At 36.8% G+C, this 25,871-nt stretch overlaps 1 protein-coding gene across 4 annotated transcripts in view; it reads left to right on the top strand.

Moving 5' to 3' along the window:
• DACH2 (dachshund family transcription factor 2) overlaps positions 1-25,871 on the top strand; it is a 302,386-nt gene that overhangs the window by 196,621 nt on the left and 79,894 nt on the right. For all 4 annotated transcript variants that reach the window (XM_075763080.1, XM_075763081.1, XM_075763078.1 and 1 more), the window contains exon 3: positions 4,754-4,885. In XM_075763080.1, coding sequence (XP_075619195.1) covers positions 4,754-4,885 — 132 coding nt within the window. The remainder of the gene's footprint in view (positions 1-4,753; positions 4,886-25,871) is intronic.

The following is a 25,871-nucleotide window of genomic DNA, read 5'->3' on the forward strand; positions in this document are numbered from 1 at the left end:
GGGATACACTACAAATGACCTTGGAGTTGTGATCTTTGGGCCATGCAGTAAAAATGCTTTATTTTGTTGAAATAATTCCTGAGGCTTCATAGAGCAATAATCTTCAGTAGTCTGTGTAGGGGACAGTTGAGTAAACAATTAACCAATAACTTTAATAGGATGCAGAAGAGGGATGGAGAAACCTCTCTGGTCTTCACACCCTCTCAAATACTACAGGTGCCTTGGCTTTAGGAGCAGAGAACGTGTTTGCACCCACGGTCCAGCCCTCCCAGAAGCAACCAAGCCTCACAGTACATTCAGGTCCCTTCCACCTTCCAGTGCCCCACGGGCAGTGGCTCTGCCCCAGACCAATGTGGCGTGCCATGTTGAGTAAGCCGAGTATGATCCTAATTTGGATCAAAGACCTTAATTTGAAAACTATTTGGTGCTGAGGTATGTTTTAACTATGGCTCAGAATATAATGGCAGAATTTTACTTTGGTGCAACCTGAGCGTAAAGTGTGCTGGTTTGTGTGTCCTTGAAGGGTTATTTCAGGGCTAAATTCGTGTGTTGTACAGCAGAGTTATGCAGACTTGTCAAAGGGAGAGTACACTGTGTCCTGACAAAACTGAAATTACGGAATGAAGATTACTAATGGCAGTTGGTTGTTTTGCCATATGCACGATGCAGGTGTACCTGAGCGCACACCATCACAATCTGTTATGCAGTTGTAATCAAGATTCATATATAGAGAGCTGACCCAGAACATGGCTCCAAGATTTCTGCGTTAGCGCTGATGTGTCTCTCTTAAAGGTCCCTACCAGCTCTTCAGGACCTGCTGTCTTTCATCACGGCAGCCAGTGGGTTGTGGGCTAGCAGGACTAGCTCCACTGGCCACACGGTTACTAGCAGTTTTGAAAACAAATCGTTGCAACTGTGATGAGACTCATGCTTTTTTGTTATTGTTGTTAGCATTGTAAAGGTTGTACGTGTTTGATAATAAGCAGTCCATAGTTTATTTCCCGAGCGTTTAGTGATTAATCACAGCTGGCAGAAGATAACTGAAAGAAGGGAAATTTAACGTGTAAATGGGGAGAAAAAAATGGGAGCTTTGACGTGTGTAATCCAGCATGTCGCTTTTCCTAGTGATCTTTTTTTTTTTTAAGGTGAAAGTAGAGGGATAGATGTATACGTTACAGCAGTTTTCAAGTACATTTTTCAAAGTGAGGTACTCTAAGTGAGATTCTGCTGCTGATAATGATTCATCTGAGAGGATAGAAATGATTCTTCAGTTCTTTGTAGATCTTCAGATAAGTCACTTGAAGAATAGCCCTCTTTGCCACAGCTAGCCGGAGCTGAGTCAATTATAGAAAGGAGTTTTATTAATAGTTAAATTAAATAGTAGCTTTAGTAATGTTAGCCGCAGCAGTAGCCTTAATTGAAGATTATGCCAATGGGTGATTTGCTGTATGTTTTCTTCCATCATTTCAGTCCGTAGCGCACTCTTGCTGCTGGAGCCATTTGCTTTAACCTCAGTTTTATTAGCTTTCAGAAGTGCTGAAGAATTAGCACACTGTTTTTAAAGTGCCTCATACAGTCAGATTCTGGGGCTTTTACTGCTATCACAATTCAAGTAAGAAATTACATAGACCGGGGAATAAGTGAATGAGAGTGTAAAGACTTTGCTGATACTGAACTTAGAGATAATATTGGCTATATCTGCTTCAAGTTTATGCCTGACTGCTCAGGATCTTTGGGCTGTAGTGCTATCTACATCAGGATTGTGCTTTACTCTTTGAACTTTTAATGCTGAAGTAGAGTGACTTTGGTGTGGCAGATGGCACAGCATAGATTTCTGATACATCACTGTTTTTTGGCTGTTGTCCTTATGGCAGCTGTGTCTGGTTAGGGAGCTCAAAAATGCCTGACAATAATTACCTTTAATTTCTGCAGGCAGCATCATGGTGATTTTGGGACTGTTTATTCTTTTCTGTTTGTTCCTCAGTACCCTTTCTGCCTTCGTTACGCTTGTGATACAACTGTTCAGTAGAAGTTTTTGGGGGTTTTGTTTGTTTGTTTGTTTTATACAGTGCCCTGGATAATTTTCTGTCTTGTCTTTTCTCTGAACATTTTACTAAAGGTCTGAATTCACTTTTCGTTCCCTGTTTATCTCCTTATGAATAGTTTCTTTACTCTTTTGTATATTTAAACTAAGTAAAGTTTTATGACTTCTAGTATCAAGAACCTGTATAAATACTGATCCAGATGAAAATATTTACTGGGATATTGGTTCTTCTATATGTATTTGGGTACATAGAAATGATAAAATGTTATGATAAAAAACTCCATGTTCAGACTCTATATTTTTGTAACCTTTAAAATGAATGTGAATTCTTTGCAAATGGATTAGAAGTATAAAGTGAAAAGAGAGTGTGTACAAGTTCTGAACATGCTTCAGTGATGGCTGTGCCTCAAAACTTGGAATTGGCTGGGATAAGGAGGAAAAGTGCCGAAGTGGAGGTTGGCAGGCAAATCACTCAGATTCCTAGAAATCTTGAAAACAGTAAATTGCTCAGAAGACTCGTGCTGATGCTAGTTTGTTTAACTTCCTGAAAATAATGTGAAATTCACTCAAAGAGCAATCCCACTTCCTTTCCCTAGATAGGAACTGGAAAAGTTTATAGACCATTTCATCTTCTCCAGAAAGTGTGTGAACAGTTTTATCATTGAAGATATATTCTTTGGTGGATTAAGTGTGAGTGATGTCAGCCAGAGAATTTGTAAAAACAGGAGTTTAAGCATCAGGATTTTATATCTGCTTGATAAAAAACCCTGTAGCATTTGCAAAAGAAATTTAAAGGGTGTTAGAAAAATTAATATTTTTAAATAAAAACTGACTATGTTACAGTATAGTGATACTCTGTATGAACTGAGGATGGCATTAAATGACCTAAAAGACAAGTTTGTTGATTATATTTTCTGGACTTCTTTTTCTATGTTTGTATTTAATGTATACTAATAATGAAATCAATATTGGTTTTCATGTATCAATGACAAAAAGAATAAAACAAGTGCCTAATTAGTGTAGGTAATATTTGTTAGATCCGACATCAATGCCTTGGGAATATAGGAGTGTGTAACTGCAGTTGGTTTTTCTGGATGTTGAGAGGCTCTTAGGCGAGACAGAAGGAGGAGGACAGACGGCCTGGAGAGAAGAGGGTTTGTGTAACTCCCGTCTTGTAACCTGTCATCTCCAATTAACTGATATTAATCAGGGATATTTTTGCTGAAGTTAACGGGATTGCTGTATCCGTATGTGACAATACGTGCCCCTCCTCCACGCAGTTGGAGTCTATTGCTTGCTTGCTTACTTAAGTCATAGTAAAATAATGAGAACTTTTGTGAAGCCTATTATAGGAGCAGCAGAGCTAATCTAAATGTCAAATTCATAGCAGCTTTTAAAAGAAAGTATTTTAATTTATGGATGTGTGGCAGTATAGGATATGAAAATTATTAGTTCACTTTAATCAGTATCTAATCTCTCAGTAAGCAGTACTTTGCAGAAACAGCAGTTTGTTTAATTCTGTTTTGATGTATGATATCTTTGTGGGTTGATGCAACATGCACCACCACCAAAAAATCGTGGGTTTTTTTTGTAAATGCAATCCAGTGATTTTGTGGAACTGTTGCACAGTCAATTACAAGATAGCTGATATGAAGCATTCAGCTTGCTTTTTAGCAAATGGCAAAAGCAAATCCTACTATACTGGGAGGAAGACAGTAAACCCATTTAATCCATAACTGAATGAATAAACAATTACTCCTGTAGAGGTCTTTTTGGTTATATGGCCATATCCCCTGTATTTTCCTGCAAGACAGATGAACTTCAGATAACATATTTTCATTCACATTTTGCCCGAAGTAAAAGTAATAATAATGTCTGGGAGAAAATCTAATCCCTTCCTTACTGACCAAGTCAAAATGATAAAACTTGAGAAGTTTACTCTTATGGAAAAACAAAAGATATTTGGAATCTAAATAATAATAAAAACAATATGGTAATGATGGTAACCTGTAGCCTGATGCTACTCCTTCTTTTTTACTATTGGAAATTAATTGGGTTTTGGTCACTTGAAAATCTTCTACCACTAACCCCCCTTAATTCTTTAAATTTGTGCGCGTCTTAATGGTATGTTAAAGATGGGATCAAGTTTGTAATTACCCATATTGTACTTTTGTACCATTTACAATGTAGTATTTTCCAGTAGCAATGATGTTGATCCAAACCAGCAGACTTCAGAAAAAGACAAAATAATATTTGGATATATAATATAATAATATGGCATTGATTGTTCCATGTTAATTGGCTTTGAGCTGTTGAAATTAAGGAATACTGAATCTTACTAGTGCACTTGGAAATTCTGTAGCAGCTAAATAACTCAAGCAGAAAGTGATCAAAGTAACAAAATGATCAAAGTTACAGGAAATTATATTTAAAAGTATAATCAAAAGGGTTACCATTAAATAAATATTTCTTTATGCTGTACATGTAAAAAGAAAAAGAAACATGATATAATTTTAAAAAATTAAAATAATCCTTAGAATAATGTACTGAAAAAACTCAAAATAGAATAACATTACATAACTGGACTAAGAATGTGTATTGAATTCACGTGACTTACTCTCAGTGAATGGAATTGTTTTGTTCTTCATGTTTTTCAGTGCTTCATTTGTATCATATGATATTGCATTTTATTTATGTATATTTTTCCAGGTCTGACAGCGGCTGCCATGGCAGAGGCTATGAAGTTACAGAAGATGAAACTTATGGCAATGAATAGCCTTCATGGAAGTGGAAGTCAAAATGGAACAGAATCAGAAAATGAAGAGCTCAATTCTAATGCAGGTAAGTAATGCAGTGCATGTGAGCTGGAGGGGAGCTCTTACCACCTGTTTTTGTGCGTGGGAAACAAAATCAAAAATCTATCTCAAATTCTTGTGCTCTTTTATTTTGTAAGCTTTGCTCTGCCAGTGTCAAATCAAAGTTACTGCACCCGTTCCTCCAATAGTCCTCCAGTTTTCCTCTTTACAGCCACCTTCAGCAAGTTTTTGAAAAGTATCAGTGAAGGATTGTTGTCATGATGTTAGAATACTGACATTTTAAACTGTTCTCTAAATATATTTGTAGTAACAAAGGACTTCTGTATTGGCAATAAATCAGGGAGTCTAGAGTTTTCCTGTAAATGATGGAAAGTTTCCAAAACGTCAGATTGTTGGAACTCATAATGAGTTCCACAGTTCACTGGAGAAAGGTAAGGTAGGGTATGCGAAATCGCCAACTTCCTGGCTTTTCTGCATTTTGTTCTTTCCTTGAATGAATGTTTGCAAACCACAGCTATGAAGGAGAGTCAAGATAAACATTTGTTATGGCCTACCTGGCTGGAATAACCTTGGGTAGAAGGCACTGACACTGAGCACATGTTCAGTCTATACTGCTATAGGCATTAATATAAATTTGAACTAAGGTCCCCGAGTCCCAGCTTCACAAGAATAGGGTTCAAAGTTTAAGTCAGAAATGGATCCTTTGAAGAGGCTATTTTCTTTGTTTATTCTAATGTTCTTTTCAGATGAATAGAAGAGATTTTTACTTGGATAGTGTAGAGAACCTAGAATAAGATAGATGCGTTTTGTCTCAGAAAGCTGCTAGATACCTGTTACAGTAAGGGTAGGTTCACTTGAACTCACTTTCTGTGACACAAAGAATCCTATAATATACTTCTACTGTTTTGGAAACTTATGCATCCTTTGTTTTCATTATCAATTCAAGAACAGAGGCATCGTCTGATCCCCCATTGCATTCAGATATCCCATTGGCATTTGCATGTCTCTGAAGTCACACATGCGTCTCTAAAGACGAAGCCGTTCTAACAGTTTGCTTGCTTGGATGGTGTATAGCGTAGATGCATTGTACCATCAAAATGGTAATTTATTAGACCAATAAAGCAGCAGCTGGGAGGTCTTAGACTCATTTTCTAAAGGAATAACTTTGAATTCATGACAGATTATGCACAAAGCAGTCTTTCCAAAAGTGGTGTTGCCTTTTGCTAATTTTGTGTACTCATCTGTATTGAAGAAATCTGGCTTCTAATTCATGCATTAAACCCTTTCCCAGCTTTCTTTTATGTAGGATATGTATTTCTTATTCACCTTTCAGACCCTAATCAATTAGTGCATATTGAATTCAGGGCAAAAAGGACTGAAAAAGCATATTTAGTTTGTGTAACTCTTATAGTCTTTGTATAGTTCAAAATGAATTATGAAGTTTCACTGAATGCTAGGAAATATGACTGAAGATAGAATTCCTACAGAAAAGCAAGGAAGCTTCACACAGGAAAGCTGTACAGTTAGTATTAGGGGTTTTAAAAGCTGTTGTACAGAAGCTTGTTAATTTGAACGTTCGTGGTTTGGTGTGTTACCTGATATGGCAAAATTTGTATACTTCATATGGGGAGAATCTACAGTACATTATTATTATTATTATTATTTTAGGTATCTCATTGACAAGTTGTAGGGGGGACTATTCATACCAGCCGTTTGACAATACGTCAAGAGTGTGCATATTAAATGAAAGTTCTTTGTAGTTTAGCAATTCAATGAGATCTACAACTGACTCAATACCAATTTAAATATTTGGAAAAATTCCTGCTGACTTTAGCTGTAGTTACAGTGGGGCCCAAGGATAAGGATATGGGGTCAGTTATGTAAAGTTCCTTTCTCAATTCTTTCCTCTTTTCATTGCCTAATTCAGTAAAATTGCCAAGAGCAAATTTGCTGGATCGAGTGACAATGTCAGTTGCAGACAGAGAAATAAGTCCTTAACAAAAAGAACTACTACTAATCATATTAAAAATCACAATTTCCCCTTTTTAGTATCTGCAATGTCAGCATCAGGATCACTTTTGTAATGCATGGCTTCTGTCTTTATTGGAGGATCATTTTAAAGATTTACGTGAAGCACGTACAGCAGGACGTGTCAAAAAGGAAGATCAAACCGAAAGGAATGTAAAACATAACTATACATTTCTCTATACAAAATAACTGAGGAATTATCAAATATTCACTATAGAAAACTCATTGAAGACTGAGGTAGGGCATGAAGAGAGTGGGCATTTTGTTTAGAAGTTGATCTACATTTTCTAACTTTGATTCACTGTGAAGAGAACACCATAATAATTCTGTGTGCATGAAACCTTTACCAAATGTTTGTTTTGCTCTAGACTCTTACAGTTTAAATGACTATTAAAAACAAAATGGGCATGCAAAATGAGAAAGAAAATTGAATTTTGAAAGTTTTTGTACTAAGAAGAGGTAAAAAGAAACAGAGCAAAGGAGTCGGAAGCCTCGTAAGTGAGAAAAACATTTTATTTTAGGAGAGAGACCTACAGTTTCTTTGATTTGAGGTTGTGTTTAATAGCTTCTGTAATGGCTGCAACATGACTCTGCATCTAGATTTCAGCATGAATAACAACCTGTTCGTGTTTCATTTAGCTCCAAATGAGAAATTCTGTCTTTTATTGTTTTAGGAAATTAGTCTGTGTACTATTGCTCCTGGAACTTTATAATTAATCACTAAAGGTTATGGCTGTGGAGAGTTTGTGGGAAATAGATGTCTGAATGATTATAATTGTAGCTGTCAAATCAGAAATACAGTTATACAGAGCAGAGGACCTTTTGCTTCCTTTGAATTTTTTTTCTTTTTACTGTAACAAAGATTTGAAGGGTTGCAATTTTACTTAAAAAAATAACTATAGATATTGTTGGGGTTTTTACCTCAGTGTTACACATTGGCTTCCTTTGGTGAGCATAAGACACAACGCCACTACATATTTCACATTAGGATGTGTGCTTCCTCCTCATTCCGTAGTCTGATAGATGAGTGGAATAGTCTCTTTTGCTGTTGTTTGTTTTGAATTAAAAATGTAATTGATCAGTATTAAGTCCTGAAACTTTATTGTCACATTTTTTGGAAGTGAGTCATTATATACAGGCCATCAGTATAATAAAAAAGTGGTGAGGATGTCTTGTCATGTTCATTTCAATCCCAATCTGTATCTGTTGAAGTCAGTATGAAATAATTTTGGATTGGCTTCTTTAGTAATGCCTAGAATGTCATTTCTGTAGTTTCTTTCTCTGTGTGTGTGCACTTATGATGATGGAAATTTTTTAAGAATTTCTCTATCTGAAGCAAGAATTCCTGTTATCGGTTTAAAATCTGAACTCTAACTCTCAGGATCACTGACTATAATTCCTCAGACAGTATATTGTCCTCTAGGAAATTACAGGTGTGGAATTGAATATTACAAGTGGGGAGTAAATGTGCCGCTGCTTCTCCTGCTTCTAATCCAGCTGGTATGCTTTTGCCATCAGGCCCTACCTACCTCCTGTTTGTGGTATTACCATAATCTCAGTAATGGGGGAGTTTAGTACTGGAATGTTCTAAATGACTTATTAAAAAATATGCTGCAAGAGACAATACTGAAACTGTGAAGAAGAAAAGTACCAAAAAAGTTTTGCATGTATTTTTTAATTGAAGCAATGCATTAGTTCACAGTGCTGTGAAGAATGTGCTTATACATTTGAACATTAATGTCCTCCTTCCACTTGCTCTGCAGAAGAGAAAGATTTTTTTGCACCTTCCTACTCATCATATGAAGTGTTGAAGCAAACTTCTCAGGCAGTTGAAAATCTCGTATTTAATCTGGCACTATAGATTCTCTGGCCCCACAGTCCAGCTGATCTATGCTAGCTGTTCCTTGTGGCTTAGTGTCTGTCTCTGTCTTCTTGTAGGATCTGGGAAAGAAGGTTGAATTTAGCGAACCATGTAGTTGGGGACATAGGTGTCTGGAAGTGGGAGAAATTACAGCCCGCTGAAATCTCAAATTCCCAGCAGCCATAAGTCTTGCATAATCCTGTTCCTCCTTTTTTGGCTACTCCATGTGATTCCTTGGAGACGAGACGGTTGTTGATGGCACCCAGTGCACATGTCTGAGGGTTGCCTTGGGTCCAGAGGGCTGCCGTAGCTATGGCAAGTCATGCTGAAAAGCGTGACCAGTAATATGTGCCAGGAGTGATGTGGCCTTTCATAATTCCATGTTGGAAAATGAGTAAGACCAAGAGTTTGAAGCTGGCAGCTGAAGCAAGGTATGCTGGATATGTGTGCGAATCTCTCAAAGCCCCACCATGTAATCAATTTTGTTATTCTATAGAAATAAGATAAACAAAAAAAAGCCTCTCTGGTTGCACAAAAGTGTTCATCAAGATCATCTGTTTCATCATCATGCAATACTAATATTAGGGGAAGTGTATTCTGGAAATTAGCATATAATTGCCTAGGGAATTTTGAAACTTATTTGAAATCAGAGCCTTTTTTTTTTTGTTTGTTTGGGTTTTTTTTGTTTTGTTTTTTGTTTAAATAGCATGGCAGCAGGTAATTTGTACAAGTATGTGATAGAACTGGAACGTGAAGGATAGATTGCAAAATACAGTATTGGTGATAATACCGGAACATCCTTTTAAGCTGCATAAGCAAAGAAGGATCAGTGCATAGCAATCCGTGACAGTACCTGTTTGTACAAAACCTCAGTGCAAAGAATAAAACAGTTATTTCCTTCTGTTGGCTTTTGGAGTTAGCATGCATGATTTAATAAATGTGTTTTGCTTTCCCAAGAGAGGTATCAAACAGTACTAAGTGTTTCAGTGGTATTTCCTTAGGAAGTCAAAATGTTATTCTGTATGTAGAGTCTTGTTGCTTAATTTCCAGACAAGGAGCTAAGTTAGGCAGAAAAGAGAGGAAAAACACCCTAGCTTTTGGCATATGAGGATCAGAGGAAAAGCTCTTCATAGAAAAGAAAAAGTGTTATCTTTTTATCCTTTTTTCCCTTCAGTACCTGCCATGCAGTTTTCTCATAAATGCAAACATCCTTCACAATCTGTTTAAAAAACCACAAATACATCACTCGGAGGAATATTTAAGGAACCATCAGGAGGGAAAAAACTCATTGGTTTAATGGAATGCTGTCAAGGAAAATCAGCATCACAAACGACACAGGGGCAGAATTGATACTTTTGCACTGACATGTTAAAAGAAAATCCCATGCATTATTTAGAAAACCCAGAAATCTGTCAGCTGTATGATTGCCGAGTTAGCAGAAGCAGGAGGATGCTGCTCAAGTTGAAAAGAAACGCGTAGGCACAGATCCATATTGTAACCTTTCATGTTCTCCACCCACCATGAATACCCAGCTATTACACGGTCAGCATTTTTTAGTTTTTCTCTTTTAAAATTTTCAAGTGCTTGAAAAGTCAAAAGAGGTAGGTCTTTTATTCTAGAAAGCAGGATGCCGAGACTGTTATTTTATTGTAAGAGTAAAAATGACAAGACCAGAGAACAGATTTTTTTAATCCTTGAGTGCCGTGCAGACTTCATGAAGTCATTTTTCCTGTTGTTAAAGCAAGTATTTTTGTGTTACGTGAGCAGAGAGTTATTGTTTCAAAGATGATAATTTTATTTAAAGAACACAAAACATTCATGCCATTTTAAAAATATAACTAGTCAAAACTACTATTAATATTTTTAGAATCTGTTGAATAGCTAGTGAAGCATACATTTAATTTTCTTTAATTGTCCTTTTGCCAGGAGGAATGTATAGAGACTTGAAGAAAGAGAGAATATGTTAATATGTTTTGTTTCCTGTGCCATCTCATCCAAAAACTAGGCTTGTTTGACTCCAGCCCTAGCAGATGTATTAAAACATTTCATCCTAAAAATTGAGATGTGTGCTATTTCTTTAGACACGTACTTGTGTTGGTCTTCGTGAGTATGAAGATACTTGCTTTTCATGCTGGAAGTTGATAGTAGCCCATAGTGGCTAAGTGGACCTCCCTGCTTGCTGAGTGGTGAAGTGCAGTGAGCTGCTAGTCCACAGCCATCAGACACAAATGGATTGAGCATCGGGATAGCCAGGATAGATGGGAAAGATGTGACATTTTTGATGTGCCTTTTTTCTCAAGCATGCAGTCGATGTTGTACTGTGAGTATGGCTCATGGTATGGCACATATTACACAGCCAATGGGACCAGGCCAGGAGAATGGTCAGTGAATGGTCAGTGTCATGTAGAGACACAGCTTAAAAGATCTCCTGGAGTTCAGAAATGAGTTCAGAGCACTTCATGGCTCCTGTTCAGCCCATTGGTCTGGGATGGGATTCTCTGGGGGAGGTTGAACACTGCAATAGCACTGGGCCATGTGTGTGTCTGAACCAAAAAAAACCTTCTGAAGCCCCTGGATGAGACATTGGTTCTTCAGGGCTAACTGACAGCACAGAGGTGAAGTACCAGAACGCTGAAGTCTAATTTATGAATGAGGCTCCTGTAGATAATGAAAGCATGTATGGCCCCACAGGTGACTGGCTGTAAGGACAAGCTTTGCATAAGAGAGTTTATCCCAAGGCCATTAAAACTGGAAGATGATTCACATAGTGGTGAAACTCATCAGCTTTCAGGATGCACTTCGATTCGTAGATTTGGAGGTGTTGTTTCTTGGAATTTTTTTGAACCCACTTGCAAGTGATACTTCAGAAATTGTAAACTTTCTTTTTCAGTGAAAATGGAGTGAAGGAACTGAAATATTCACGTTAACACCGAGGCTTTAAAAAGCTTTACCTATTGCTTCTTGTCAGAAAATGTCTGTGGTTGCTGAAGGATACAATGAATTCCCTGCAGATAATCTAAGTGGGGCGTTCCCGGAGCCAGCAACTGATAATTTTGGAGGGAAAGGTTGATGTGCTGTTTTCTTTTTTTAAGATACAGCTCCTCAAACATTAGCCAGGAAGTGATAAGCTGTTGGTTTGGCTTGGTTGAACCTTGTTTGTATTCTGCTGTCTTCTCTTCTGTTTCTTCCTAATAGTGATGGCTTTCGTGGGCCCTCTCAATTGTCCTGAGAACCCAGTCTCTGTGTGTGAAGCTTAGAAACAAGATGCACATATATCTATTTCTTTGGCAAATTGGAGGTTTTTTGGAGAGTGAATATAGGTGGCTAGTTTCTGCTGGATTACCCCACCACTGGGCAGGATTTAATACTGAGAATTTTAGGATGCTTTAGTGAACCACATTTTCAGTAGAGTGTAAAAGTGAGTTTGTTTCTTATCTGCAAACTATTTTAAGGTCCCATTTTAGATTCTTACGCAGTTACCTATTGAATGCATGTGAGTTCTTTAACTGTCTTTTTGAAAAGTATTCTTACTCATTTAAATATGAACATAAATACTGTATAGTAAGTGTGTATGATTCACACATAAATGTTGATTCATCAGCTAATATTTACATATTTGGATTGACTGACACCCAGCTCTGAGAAATATGAAGTAGTTCTGCTTGTAGTTTTAAAACTAATAAAGGAAATATAACTTTGGACAACTTCTGAAAATGAAATTCTCTCTGCTTTTCTCTGTAACTCTGAGGCATCTCTTTCTTTGAGAGGAATTTCTGTTTCGGATTTGTGATGCTTATCTTACACATGATGAAATCAATTGATGTTTATATAACATCATAAGCTAATGTAAACTATTTTAAAGATCAAGCAAATTTAGGTATTATCTTCTATGGACTTTTTAGAAAAGTTCTTATTAAATGTCTAAGCTCTGGTTTATGTGAATGCTTTTTGAATGGGTTATTCTTAAGGGTGTATTCTACATGGATTCATGACAATTAGATGCTGCTAAACGTTTATGAATGGAGAATATATATGCTTGTAAGTTTATATTTCAACAGTTAAACATATCACACAATCTGCTTCTTCAGTATATTTTTGCTGTTATCGTATTTGAAGTCAAAGGACTGCTGTTCCTTTTTTCCAGAGCATAAAGTACATTTTTTTTTCCATAAAGACAGAATTCCTTACAATGATTTCTAACTTTTGCTGGAACAAATTTAATACAGGAAATTCAAGGTTCATATCTATTAAAAATATCTTTCTGAACGCGAAATGAAGTACCTCCGGGTGCATGCAGCATAATCATAAACAACCTCTCTAGATTCTTGCCATATCTACTATCAGAACTAAGTGCAGCAAAAGATAAACTAATGACAAAATGCAAATGGTATGGCTAAACTGTGTAGAATTGAGAGCTTTCACATGTCTGTCACCTTTCAGATCCTTTACAAATTTATAGTCTCAGAGTGCAAAGGTCTAAATCTTCAAAGCTTGAAAAACAGAGGTGCATCATGAACTAATCTTCATTTTTTCCCCTATCTTCTTACAGCAGCACTAATGGAAATGTATTTTGTTTAATGACTCTGAAATCCTGTTTGTAATTAGATGTGGGAATTGGTCTTACTTTGTAACAGATGATACTGGAATAATAATATGAGAGATGCTACACTGAGACCACTATCCTCCTAAATCTATATCATTTTTCATTTTATTGACAGGAAATGTGTTCCTGGAACAAAGAGATTGATTTTAAAGAGTAGAAAAATAATGTCTAGTAAAAACTCAGATAAAAACATTTTAGCATTACTTTAAGTGTATTGCAAGAGTACATTAACCTTTTAACTTTATTTTTAATTTCAGTAAACAGTCTTGGTATAATTGTTGCTTTGTCACTGATATGATCTTTGAATTAATGCACCAAAAGGTAGGGAACTTTAATTAATGACAGGGTGCATACAATTAAAATGCATATCATATTTCAGAAGGATTATTCAAAATAATTAATTTTGTCTGTTAAAACACTTTTACAGTCATAAATGAAGTAATTAGGAGTGGGCACAGAACATGTGAGTGCAGGCTGAGCTCACAGAGTGCCCTCAGAGTATTCGTCGTCTTCACTAGATCTTGATGTCATAAATCATTTTGGCCACTGTAGAGCCAAGGCTACAATTTTTCCTAGGTTATAATTTTCACATGTGTTAGTAGTAGCAGATATTTGTGGTCAATATTAACCCGCCAAAGGAAAGCAGGTTGCTCAAAAGTGTCCCTCGTTAAGATGAGGTCTCACGTTCCCCTGGAAGGCACAGCAACTGCAATAGCACTGTATAGGGAGCAATACTTACCAGAAATGTGCCAAATTTAGGACTTTGAGGATAAATGATTAAGACCAATAGAGATTAGATGTGCTGCACTTTAAAAGGAAAAATCATTCCAGTTTAGACATTTTAGTAGGCTTCTGCAACTGCAGAAGAGCATGGAAGGAGAGCTGCTCTCTCCGCAGGCAGGTGTAGGGTGAGAAGGCAGCTCTAGGCATCTCTGCCTTTCTGGTCTTGATGCTTAGTGGGAAAGGGAAGGAAAAAAAGTATGGTCCACATCTGCCTCTCTGAAATGCATTTTGTATTTTATGTTAATCCATTGCTGGATAAAAGCAAAAGTGGTCCTGGGAGCAAGAACCATCAACTGGTGGTCAGATGAACTCTGGCAATTAAGGATGCCAAAAATGCCAAGAAGTACACTGCTTTAAAGTCAGTTATTTGCAGATCTTCCACAGTGCTACCAAAGAGCAAGAATAATAAAGTACCATATGCCAAATGAACCTTTTTTTGGTCTTTTTTTTTTTTTTTTAAAAGACCTTGTATGTACTCTGTTTCGACAAAATCTTGTCTGCCCATCATTTTGCACAAAGTAACGTATTTGGGTAAACACTGTGGTGTATTAGCATGCTTAGCCAATGTGTTTTAATTTCCCATTTTGGTAGGTAAGGAATACAGTACATAAAGAATTCCAGTATGTTAGGAAAAAATAAGTATTAGTTGCCTTTGTTAATACTAGTGAGTCAACTTCAATCTCACGTTAGTGATATTTTAACAATAAAAAGTACTTTAATATTTTAATTACATTTTAAAGTCTGGAACATTCTTGTTCTTGTTAAGGCATATATAAGTTAGGATGAAAACTGGCATATTACCTTTGATGCGGGCCACATGCTGAGAGTCCCCCAAAGGATGTCACTGATAGTGATACAGCTGCCAACAGCAGGAGCCTCATGAATTACAATTTTAATCAGATTTTTTTAAAAAGTCCCCTAACGTACAGTTAATTTATGTTTGAGATAAGAAATGTTTTGTGGTACAATCGTTTGGAGTATTTTCTCACTCAAAACAGTAGCATTAATAAAAAAAAAATTAATAATGTGGTTTTTTAGTTAAGGATTCAGTACTAGACTTTTGCAGAGTGCCCTGAACTGACATTTTTGCAGCTGAGATTTGATAGCAGTTTTACTTGCAACAGTTGGTGCTGTTTAAATGTCTAGCTGATTTGTGAATTTGATGAGACAGAAGTCACAGTGGTCTCAAGTAATTCTTCCTTTGCTTGCACCCACAAAATAAGAGGCATCCTTTAGTTCTGAAGTAGGGACTATGTGGGTAAACAGGACATACACAGATCAGAACGTTACTACTTTTTATAGAATACCTTGGATATCTTGCATAGTTATATTGAAGTTTTGTTTTCCTTTAATAAAGTTTTGATCCATAAGAAAATCAGGATTATGCATTTATTTCTGTGATTTTAAAAGTAAGCATCTGACAGTTTTGCATAATAGGTTATGCTTTCTGCTCCATATTCTGTTTAAAAAAAGCTGGAATCCAAAGCTGTGAGTGACATTTTGGTAGAATTTTAGCAAGTACAGTCATTACCAAATTAAAAATAGATACAGGTGGGTAGTCTATGTTTTTAGCTCCTTTTCAAAAAAAAAACCCAACCCCTAACTGTATACAAGAGCAGCAATTTTTATCAGATCGTTCTAGTCACAATTATAAAAGACCAGCAACGCTGTCCCGGGCCAAGTGTAAGCATACATTTATCACCAGAGTGTGTTAGAAATCTTTAATTTCCATGGCTGCGACATTTTTTTCTCAAATGAAATTCTTATTCTTAGTTTCTTAGAAGCTTAATTTAAATTAATAAGATCACTGAAGAATATTAAAAACCTGGTCCATTTAGTCATGAAGAAGGAAATCTTGTTGGCACCATATAATTAAAGTTACTAATTTATCTGTAATCTAAAGGGAAAATACATGGATTTTTAGTAGATGTTTCAAATGCCATCTTAATGTGTTTATTATCGTGGAAACGTAACCAATATTAAGTTCCCTGGTAAGTAACTAATATGTATTTTAGGATGGCCAGTCTGTGTTTTAATTTTTGCAGATACATGTTTCATCTTGGGAGGCACAGTACACATGCGTGGGTTTAGAATAGCAGTATCTTCTCAAACTGTGATGTTTTCTTGAAGAGAGGAGTAGGTTGGACTTTACCAAACCATTCTTGTGGCTGAAGAAGAGACCATAATGTAGGATAATGATCCTGTGCTTCGGATTAACACTGTAGGCTGTACTCTGCAACGTACTACATATTACGTTGCAGCGTCCAGATCTTGGTCAGGCGGTAGGTGTAGTTGAGCGGTGGCAAGATGAGTTCAGGACAGGCCGTTTTGCCCTGCGGTTTGGCACTGCCTGTGGATCTGGTCTCTGAACTGCAGTTTGCGGTGTTTAGGACCATGGGAAAACAGCACTTTCAGGCTTGTTTTCTTATCCGCACTCTCACTGAAGCAAGAACTCTGCCAGCGTCATGTCTGACTGATGGTTGTCCAGCTTAATTTTAGAATTTTTACATGCTTACTAATCATGGCCATTTTTCCTAATGTTTAACCTAAGTCTTGTTATGGTCTTCCATTGCTGCTTCTTGATCTGTACGTTGTGGGTATGGAGAACAATTTATTCCCTTTTATTACTGAACATGTCTTTTATCTAGTGAAGACTATTAGTGAGTCCCTTGCCTACATTAAACCTGCTTTTCTGAACATGCCTCATACTGATGATTTTTTAGGTCCTTGGTCAGATCTCACTGCACTCCTCTGGCCTCTCTCCAGGTGATTCATATCCTGTTGGTTCCCAACACAATGCTTTGGTCAAGGTCGTGCCAGTGCTCAGTGCAGAAATGTAGAACAGGATAGGGAGAAAGAATTTCTCCCAGTCGTACATACAGCTGTCTTGTGTAAACATGTGACATTATTATTCTCCTGATATTTCCTAGGAGGATACTGCTGACCAGTGTTCACCTGCAGTCTACTATAGCCTCTGGATTTTTTTAATTTTTTTTTTCCCCCAGAAGACCTACACAGGCAGTCAAACCCCATTCCAAATTTGTGAGGATGGCTATTCCAGCCTTACATCTGTCCAGACCAAATTTTCATGTTAGATCTCTTTTAAATGTTCACAAAGTCTTAGATAAATTTCAATAAAGATCCAGAGTTCTGGATAGAGTGGTTAATCCGGCTACATATGCTTATGATATAGACTCTAACATGCTAACATTTGCCCTTGAATGTGAAGCATTTCATTCAGTTGAGTTTGGCCATTTTATAGTTCACTCTGTCTTTACTGGTTGTCTGAAGGTACATTGTAAAAGTAAATTAAAATTTAAAGTGGAAACTAGAAATCAACATTTCCTGTTTAGATCACGTGCATTTTTTAAGCTGTACAGAGCCATCTGCAATTAATAGTCTTTGTTGTATATCTTCTGTATTTACAGTATATTTGACAATAAAACCTTTTTTGACATTTAATCAGTAGCAGAGTTGTTCTGCTCTCATTATATATTCATGAACTTTATCACCAAGAGAAGACATAAATGTTGAGCTTGAGCTTAAGATCAGACATGCATTGATATTTAAAACCTAGAAAATTGGGGGCTTTTGCGTCAGTTCTACATTTGTACAAAATGAAAATGAAACTAGATTCTTTTTAAGAAGATGCTCAGGCTTCTGTAAGGATGGAGACAAGTGAAACTTTGAGACTAGTGAAACTTCCAGCATATCTCTATGAGACCTGAATATTCAACTACTAATGTCATGGGACACAAGAGGCTGTGTTTTCCCCTTTTCCTGTAAGGCATGAAATATTAGTAAAATTGTGATATATTTTCTCATATTTCAGATGGAAATTGGAATGGTAGTAGGAAGAAGTGTCTTGCAGGTTCCTATGTATCTCTTTTCTGATTGACCATCTCTAAGAATTTGATTTTGGCATTTCATCCTTGAGAAATAATCCCCCTCATTTGCTGCACCTTTTGTATTTTTCTTGATTTTGACAAAGTAGGTCTTTTTTAGAAGTTGAATTCAACTTTATTCCCTTTCTCTGTAAAATCCTAGATCCAGGGAGAAAAGCCCTTCAGAAAACACTAGAATAACTAGCATGAGTAAGATTTTTAATTTCATTTTTTTTATAAATACCAAATATATCTGGGTATATCTATATTATCTAAACAGAAGGGCATTTGCATGAAACTTGTAGCTATCTTATATTTAGGAGGATAATCTCTAAGAGCTTCTCTGAATTTAAACTCTGTGGTTCTATCTGTAGAAGCAGTATTTGCATTGTTCTGTTGCTAGTGACTGATACTAATTTTCTGTCCAACTAACAGCTCTTCTTTTTTTTTGAAACTGCCTTGAATAATTACAGCCCAAACCCTGCCCCTGTACTACATAAATGGAAAATCCAAGTCATCAGATAGCAGTGAATCTTCAGTTTGGATTAAAAAGTATTTTATTTATTAGATGCAGTTATGGCACTGAAATAAATGGTTGGTACAGTTACACAACATCTCACCTTCAAAATTTAATCATCTACAAATGCCATTTATTTTTCATAAACTCCTTCCCTTTTAATATGATTCATTAAATATCCCTTTTTTTTTCCCCTGCTGTTTGTTCATCTGTGTTGGTTATAGACTCCAGGCATTTATTTTCCCTCTGTCTTAACGTATGGCATGGTTGATGTAAAAATATTTTAAAATAATGTTCATATTACTTAAATAATTTCAAATTTAAAAGTTTGAAATTACAGATCTATTCTGTTGTAGCCTAGTTTTTACAGATGTGTCCTGGAATTTTCATTGAGGCTTCTTCCTTTGCTTTTCAAGAAAATTTGTATTTTCAGTATCCTCCCATTTAGAACACGTGTAATCTAGACAATTCCGCTGTAGATGAGAGCTCCTCCAGCACGCAGCAGCAGATTTTGCAACTGGTAAAAAGCCGTATGTTCCCACTCCCCAGCAGGGGAGCGATACTGGTGGAAAAAGATGTCTCTGCAGAAAGCGTGTGTTGCTTCACTCGCCTGTGGTTGATTGTAGCTGTCGAACGGCTCTGAGTCACAGCAGTTTGGGAATAAGGCAATTTCCCCTCGTCCTGCTGTTGAGCGTATCTTTTGCACAGTCATCAAGAGCTGAGTCTCTAGTTTTACATGGCTTTTTCTGATTCAGTGTGTGAATCGGTAAAGAGGGAACTCATGAGGATCAAGATGAATGATTTTTTAAGGGTTACTGATAGCCAATAGACTATCTTTGCAGATCCTAGTATTTCCTCTCCTCTGTATGTTCGCAGTTGAATGTGGTCTGAATTCGGGGACTGAATTTGAAATTTGAAGTATATGTGTGGCAGCACATGAGGGATGTGAAAATAGTGTGGTCTAGATAGACAATTGCCTCACAGCTCCTCCATTTTTAGTTATCTTAATTGTATACATGCAATAACTTCTAATTCAATTAAGACTAGCAATATTCCACATTAGCCTGTCTGTTAAAATCCATGCAATATACTATAAAAAAGTCATTAGTTTGGTAATATCAATTTAACAAGTTTTAGCTCATTAACCTTGACACCAGCAGTGCTGGAGAGAGGAACCTTTTGATATTGTTGTTCTCAGCATATACCAGGGAGCTCTGACAATCTGTTGAAATCCCTGGCTATTATCCTCGATCATCAGTTATAGCTGCATGTTAGCTCTTGTATGCAAATACCCCATAGTAAGCCACAAATTACATCTTTTTAAGTCAACTTTATAGATGGGGGTAACGTTTATTCAGAAAAACATATTTTCCATTAGGAACCTTCTGTGGTTTTTGGATGGTCTTTCAACAGCGTCATTGGCTATTTTCTATGCTCCATTTTTCAGATGTTCCAACACCACTTCTAAAAAGCTTACCTGAAGTGCGGCAGATGAATATTTGTGATTACATTTTAGTGAGCTAAGACACGAATTGCAGAAATACTTCTTCAGTTACTTCTTTTCGTTTTCCAGTTTACTTTTGAGAAATCACAGTTACCTTTTGAATAACGTTGTTGTGTTAGCTTTAGAAATCTTATATAATACTAGTGTAGGTACCATTATAAAATAGGAAAATGAGCAATCATTTAAAAGTAGGGTACAAATAAAGAAAGAAAAAGCTCTAGCAGTCAAAAAGCTGTTGTTCATTGTGTATTTACTTTTACACTCAAATTGGATGTATCTGAGTTTCAGACTTGAGGTAGAGCAGAACTCAGGTTTAGCCTCGTAATACAGCTGTAACCACAGAGGCATCTGAAAAACAGCAAGAAGGGATTCTATAAAAACACAATGTATTTTCTTAGGAACAGCTTCACTTAATCCCTTGCTGTCATTGTGAATCTGTCACATTTTATGATTTGGGGATGGGATTTTGATGTAAAGAGAATAAGCACCCACCTCTGAGGAAGGGGCTATATGAAATGGAGGAAAAAGAAGAGGGACTTAGACAAATGTTGTAATGTGGAAGTGGGAAAACAAAGCAAGATGAACATGGAAAACAGAATATTTCATTTTCAGCTCTGTCCTGTTCATGCCAGTGTAAAATTTTTCATGTGTTTATTTCTGTTTCATCACTTGTCTTTCCTTTGTTTTCTAGCTTGCTAGGTCATAAACTGCCTTTTACTACCTTTTGGGTTATGGTAGTATTCTTGCAATTGCCACCCTTTCTGTGTCCAGTAACCTGTTGAAGTCAGGGAACACTTTTGATCTTTTTTATCCTTTTGCCTGTGCTTATGTGCGTCACAGTCCAGATTTTGGTCTCCCCATTGCGTTGCGGTTTCTGCCCTTTCTGAAGATCCCTCCAGCCTGGCCAGAGCGCGTGGCCCTCAGCCAACAGCCGTTCTCCATACGGCAGCTACTGCTGTTGTGGGTGAAGGACAGGGGGCACACTGAGATATAAAGAGATCAGGCGAGTCTTGCAACAGTTTTCTCAAATGCAAAATAAAAGGCAAGTGCTGGATTGGCCGTTGTTGACTCCAGCAGTGCTGACACACATCAGGAGCACCCAGAGAGACGTGTATTTTGGCTTTGTTTGAGAGCACTCAACCCTGTGTGATCCCAGGAGGTGGAGGCTGCCAACATGAGTGTCGGTAAGTGTGTACAGCTGTGGTGCAGGTGTGAGAAAGCAGGGCAGAGCTGGAGGGAGCTGCTGCTGTCTCTCCAGCCAGGACGTGGGCATTTGTTCCCAGTGGAAAGCCAAAGCTCTGCTCAATGTGACTTACTTAATGTGTGCACTGTACGCAGTCAATCACAAGATTAAAGATTAACTTGGAATACTTTGATGAAGTGTCAAGCCAGGAGATGGGCAGCAAGTAATTTTGCTCATTTACAGTGTTAATGAGAAGAGGGTTTCAGTAAAAGACCAGAGGTGTAATATATGCAATTTGAACATTGCAGGCTACTAAAACCCCCCGCTATTCTGAACTATATGTTAAAAACTTCCATTATATAAAGAAACAGTTGCCTCAGCCAAATTTTCAGTTTCAGTAAGACAAAACAAGGTAGATTTAAACTTAAGTATAAACTACTCTTCTTTTTTTTTTCCTCTTTTTTCTCCCCCCCCGGCACGTTTGCCTCATAAAAATTGAACTGTTTTTTGTCTTTTGTAGAAATCTAATCCAAAATTAAAAAGTACATTAGATAAAGCTAAACCAAAATTTTGGTTGACCTCTAGGTAGCAGGGAAGAGAACGGTGTTGAGAGTGAGAAAAGTTTTGCGTATCCAAAAAATCAGGATGAGACATTGTACTTTGCAGAAGTTCTGTGAGTTTGAAAAGAGATAAAGTGTTTTCAGCTTTGAGACTATACCATAGAACTGTACTCTACAAGACAAAGCAACTATGTTGAAAATTCACATTACAAAAGAAATCTATTAAGTTGTTCTTTTTAAGACATGTAACATTTTTCTTCCAAAATTTGCCAAAATCCCTTTTATGCATAGGAGTTAGGCTTTGTCTTTATCTAAGGAGTGTTTTTGACATAATCTGTAAAATAATTCTTTTAAATAGCTGAAGACAATATGGATGCAGGGAAAAGTACAATTTTATGAAGTCTTTCATCTAAGACCTAATTCAGGTAGAATCACCTGTATATGAAAGCAGAAAATTCACGTGTGGTGGCTAGTTAGGCAAACATGTCTGTAAGCCAAAGCTGCCTCTGTAAATACTGGGTTTTTTTCCTAAAAAGAAATTTACGTTATATGACATTTATGAAAAACTATGTTGGAATCTTATGTGAAACATACAGTGGCATTCTTGTGGCAAATGTATTTTTATATGTTTATGTTAAACTATATATGTACACATGTCTCTATGTATATGTGTGAACATATTTCAATACATTTGAAAGAAGAACTACAAATCAGACTGCAGATTTGTGCCTTCTAATTTGGAGGTTTGCAGTCTGACCATGTTCACATTGGATTTAAATACCTTTCAAGATATTCAAACTTGATTACTTGGCCTCACCTGAATAATATAGCTTAGAAATAAGGCTCATATCTGGGTAGCTGTCTTCTTAATTATATTTATGACTAAAAATCTGTCATTCTAAGATGTTTTGTAGTGTAAAATGTATATTCTAGATGTTTCGCTTGAGGTTTTTTGTCCAGTAATTTTAAAAGCTAGCACAATTTAAAAAATGGCGGTCCAGCTGCAAAATGTGGACTAGACTTCAAACAATCCATATTTTGAGAGGGATCATGCTCTGGGCTTGTTTGACCAGTTACATGGAGAGAGGATATTTACGGAATGAGACAACAAGCATCACTGTCAAAGATGTCCGGAGCTGTGGAACAATCAAGGCTGTCTGTGGCACCGAGGGAGGCAGAAACTTTCATCCTTTTGGTCAAAACCAGCACCAGTGCTATATACCACTGCTGAATCAAGAGCAGTATTTAGAAGCGACAGCTACTGTGCCCTAGCTGTGCTGTCTCAAAGTGCATTGCTCTTTAAAATCTCAACAGTGAGTATGACTTTTTTTAAACTGAAAACTGCCTAGAATCTCTGAAGTTAAAATCGTATCTTCAAGCTTCCCAAACTAAAGAGCTTTGGGAAGAGTGTATTTGTCATTATGTTTAATTTGCACATACCTCACCAAAGAAAAGGCCAGGGGAGCTAAACCGAGAACACAGCTGTACAGGCAGCTCAACTAATTGCCTCTCCATCCTCAACCTCATTTATCTTCATTTCTTCCCAATTATACCAAATTATCAATAGTCTCTGTTGCATCAGAGTCTTAATCCCCTTTATTCAGGCAGCATTAGATAGTGGCAGATGAATTCTTGGAGGGAGTCAGGGTAAACAGCCATGAAATGCCACCTCTGGCAGATGGCATTGCTCACAAGAAATGTGACAAAACATTTGGAATTTGTTACTAGGCATTGGTATGAGAAGGCAAGCTGTCAATATTTTTTTAAATGATAATCAAGGTGGTGCATACTTATACCACAAGCAGAAATGAATCCTGTCCAAAACCTCAAGCTTAGTGAAGTTCAGCTTGGCACTGTGCTGTTGCATTTTGTTGCTGAAGCCTCTCACTTTTTCTTCTTAGGAAGTATTGTCACTTTATCTGGTATTAATATCAACATTTTAATAATGTTTGTGCTGATGTTGTTATTTATGGTTTTGTATACCTCAGAAAGAAGGATTAATTTGAAGATGTAGAATATCCTTTACACAATAACAAATTTAGGATGTATTTTCTTGAATAGTTTCTTTGGCACTGCTGGTCTTTTCTAGGGATTTGGTCCTGCTCCTTCGAGAAGCTAATGCAACTCTCTCACTGATACTTGCTGAGGAGAATTGCACTAGAGATTAGATGAGACCTCCTAATGGCTAGGTTTGCTGAATGAGGAAAATATTCTAAAAATCAAAGACTGATTGAACTTATAAGATGTCCAAGTGCTGTGGTAGGTATGTATTCAGCTGTTACTATGAGCAAAAATGAAAGTGATTTTTAAAGGAAGTACGGAGTCGGCTGCTAATATAGTCCAAGATTTTTTTCTGTGTTATTTCTAGACTGACCTTAAATGAACCACAGTAGATGTCACTGCTGACCTTTTATGTGAATTAAGTTTACTCACAGGCTCTCCTGGTTTTGGCAGCATTCTAAATTTTTTGGAAGTCAGTAATAACTTAGTGCAAGGAATCAAATGCCAGATGTAAAAAATCTTCAGCATTAGTATATACCGTGCCAATGTTCCCGATATTGACACAACTTTTTGGAACTGTGCTAGTGTCTGCACTTACTGGTCTTCATGGAAACTGGGGTTTATGACAGTAAAATCCTTGTTGGAGAACTTCTACAGTCATTCAGCTTCCATATAAAAGGATGTTAGGCATCCCTTCTGCAACCTCTAGTAAAATCTCCAATGCCATTGAGTTCTGTGTAGATGCTTCAAGTTGACAAGATTGTCCAAATGTGTGTGTATGAAGTGCCATAGACTGTATTTAATTCTTTCAAGCCATATTTTATATTACAGAGTTCTTTTAAGAATTTTTGAAAATATTATAAACACATAATTCATTTATGTCATTACAGATTAACTCAGGAGATTACAATCTGTAATTTGAACTGTTCATACTAATTAATTCAAAGAAATAATAAGTGATAAATTGTTGAAACTTGAATGATCTGATTTCGTACCATAGTGTTACCTATCTGCTGTGGATGTCAAGAGGTTCTCAAAGCCTCTCAAAATCAAACTAAACTGTTTGGCTAGTTACAGTCACAGTAAAAATATGCAGCACATGTATCAAGTGGTTGTTTCTATAAGCTGTTAAATATAGGAAAATAAGTAATTAAAAACAAAACCCACTTGGTTTGTGGTGAGTGAAGGTGTCTGATTATTGTCACTGGAATATGAATCCTAGTTCCTTGCTTGCTGGCTGCAGTTGAGTTTAGAAGGATGTATGTTTTATCCTTTCTGGCAGGCAGCCCTACAAACTGTGTTCAAGATCTGAAAGTTAAGCTGTTTTATTTCTGGCTTGTGCATCATCAACAGTATATAAAACATGACAGACCAAAATTTTGACCTTATTTCTATCTGTGAAATGCAAGTGGTTCTGAAGACAGACTTTGGTCCTGCAGTAGAAAACAGTTAATTTTTTTTGTTGATCGTTCTAAATCAGAAGAGCTATCATATTCTAGTACAGTATTGTTACCTTTGTGTAGAAAAATAAATAGCGATAAAGTCACACACTTATTACTAGAAATGTTAGCAATAACCATTCGGAGTGCAGAAGGGAGCAGATCAGTTGTGCAAGAATGAACCATAATCCTGTGGTTACATTTCAAAATAGTATTGAACCTTTAAAGGTTGTCCTCTCTTTTGACTTCACCAGCGTCGTGTCTGTTGAAAGAGAATGATCTGCGGGGATTTTTGAAAGCTCTTTTTTGTCAAAAGCACATTTTGTAAGCTGTCAGTGGTAGGGGTCTCCCTAACGCAACTTTCCAGTAAGAATGCAAAGGTGTATTGTCTGCCCACTAGCTCAGGCTTGCTGAGGCTCATCCAACAGCACCTTGAGTGACAGAGAACAGAGGTCATTTATTATCTCTGAGAAAAGAGATTGCATATGCTTTTGACATTGGCATAGCTCCAAAAGAAGGTTTAGGTTTTAACTCCAAATTCCCTAATTCCAAGAAAAATACTACACATTGTGTAGAAGAAGCTGAATAGGGATTTATTACTTGTTATTTCATCCACTATGACAACTTGGAGACATCAGAGGAAGGCAG

This window comes from Balearica regulorum, chromosome 11, assembly GCF_011004875.1.
Source record: "Balearica regulorum gibbericeps isolate bBalReg1 chromosome 11, bBalReg1.pri, whole genome shotgun sequence".
NCBI lineage: Eukaryota > Metazoa > Chordata > Aves > Gruiformes > Gruidae > Balearica > Balearica regulorum.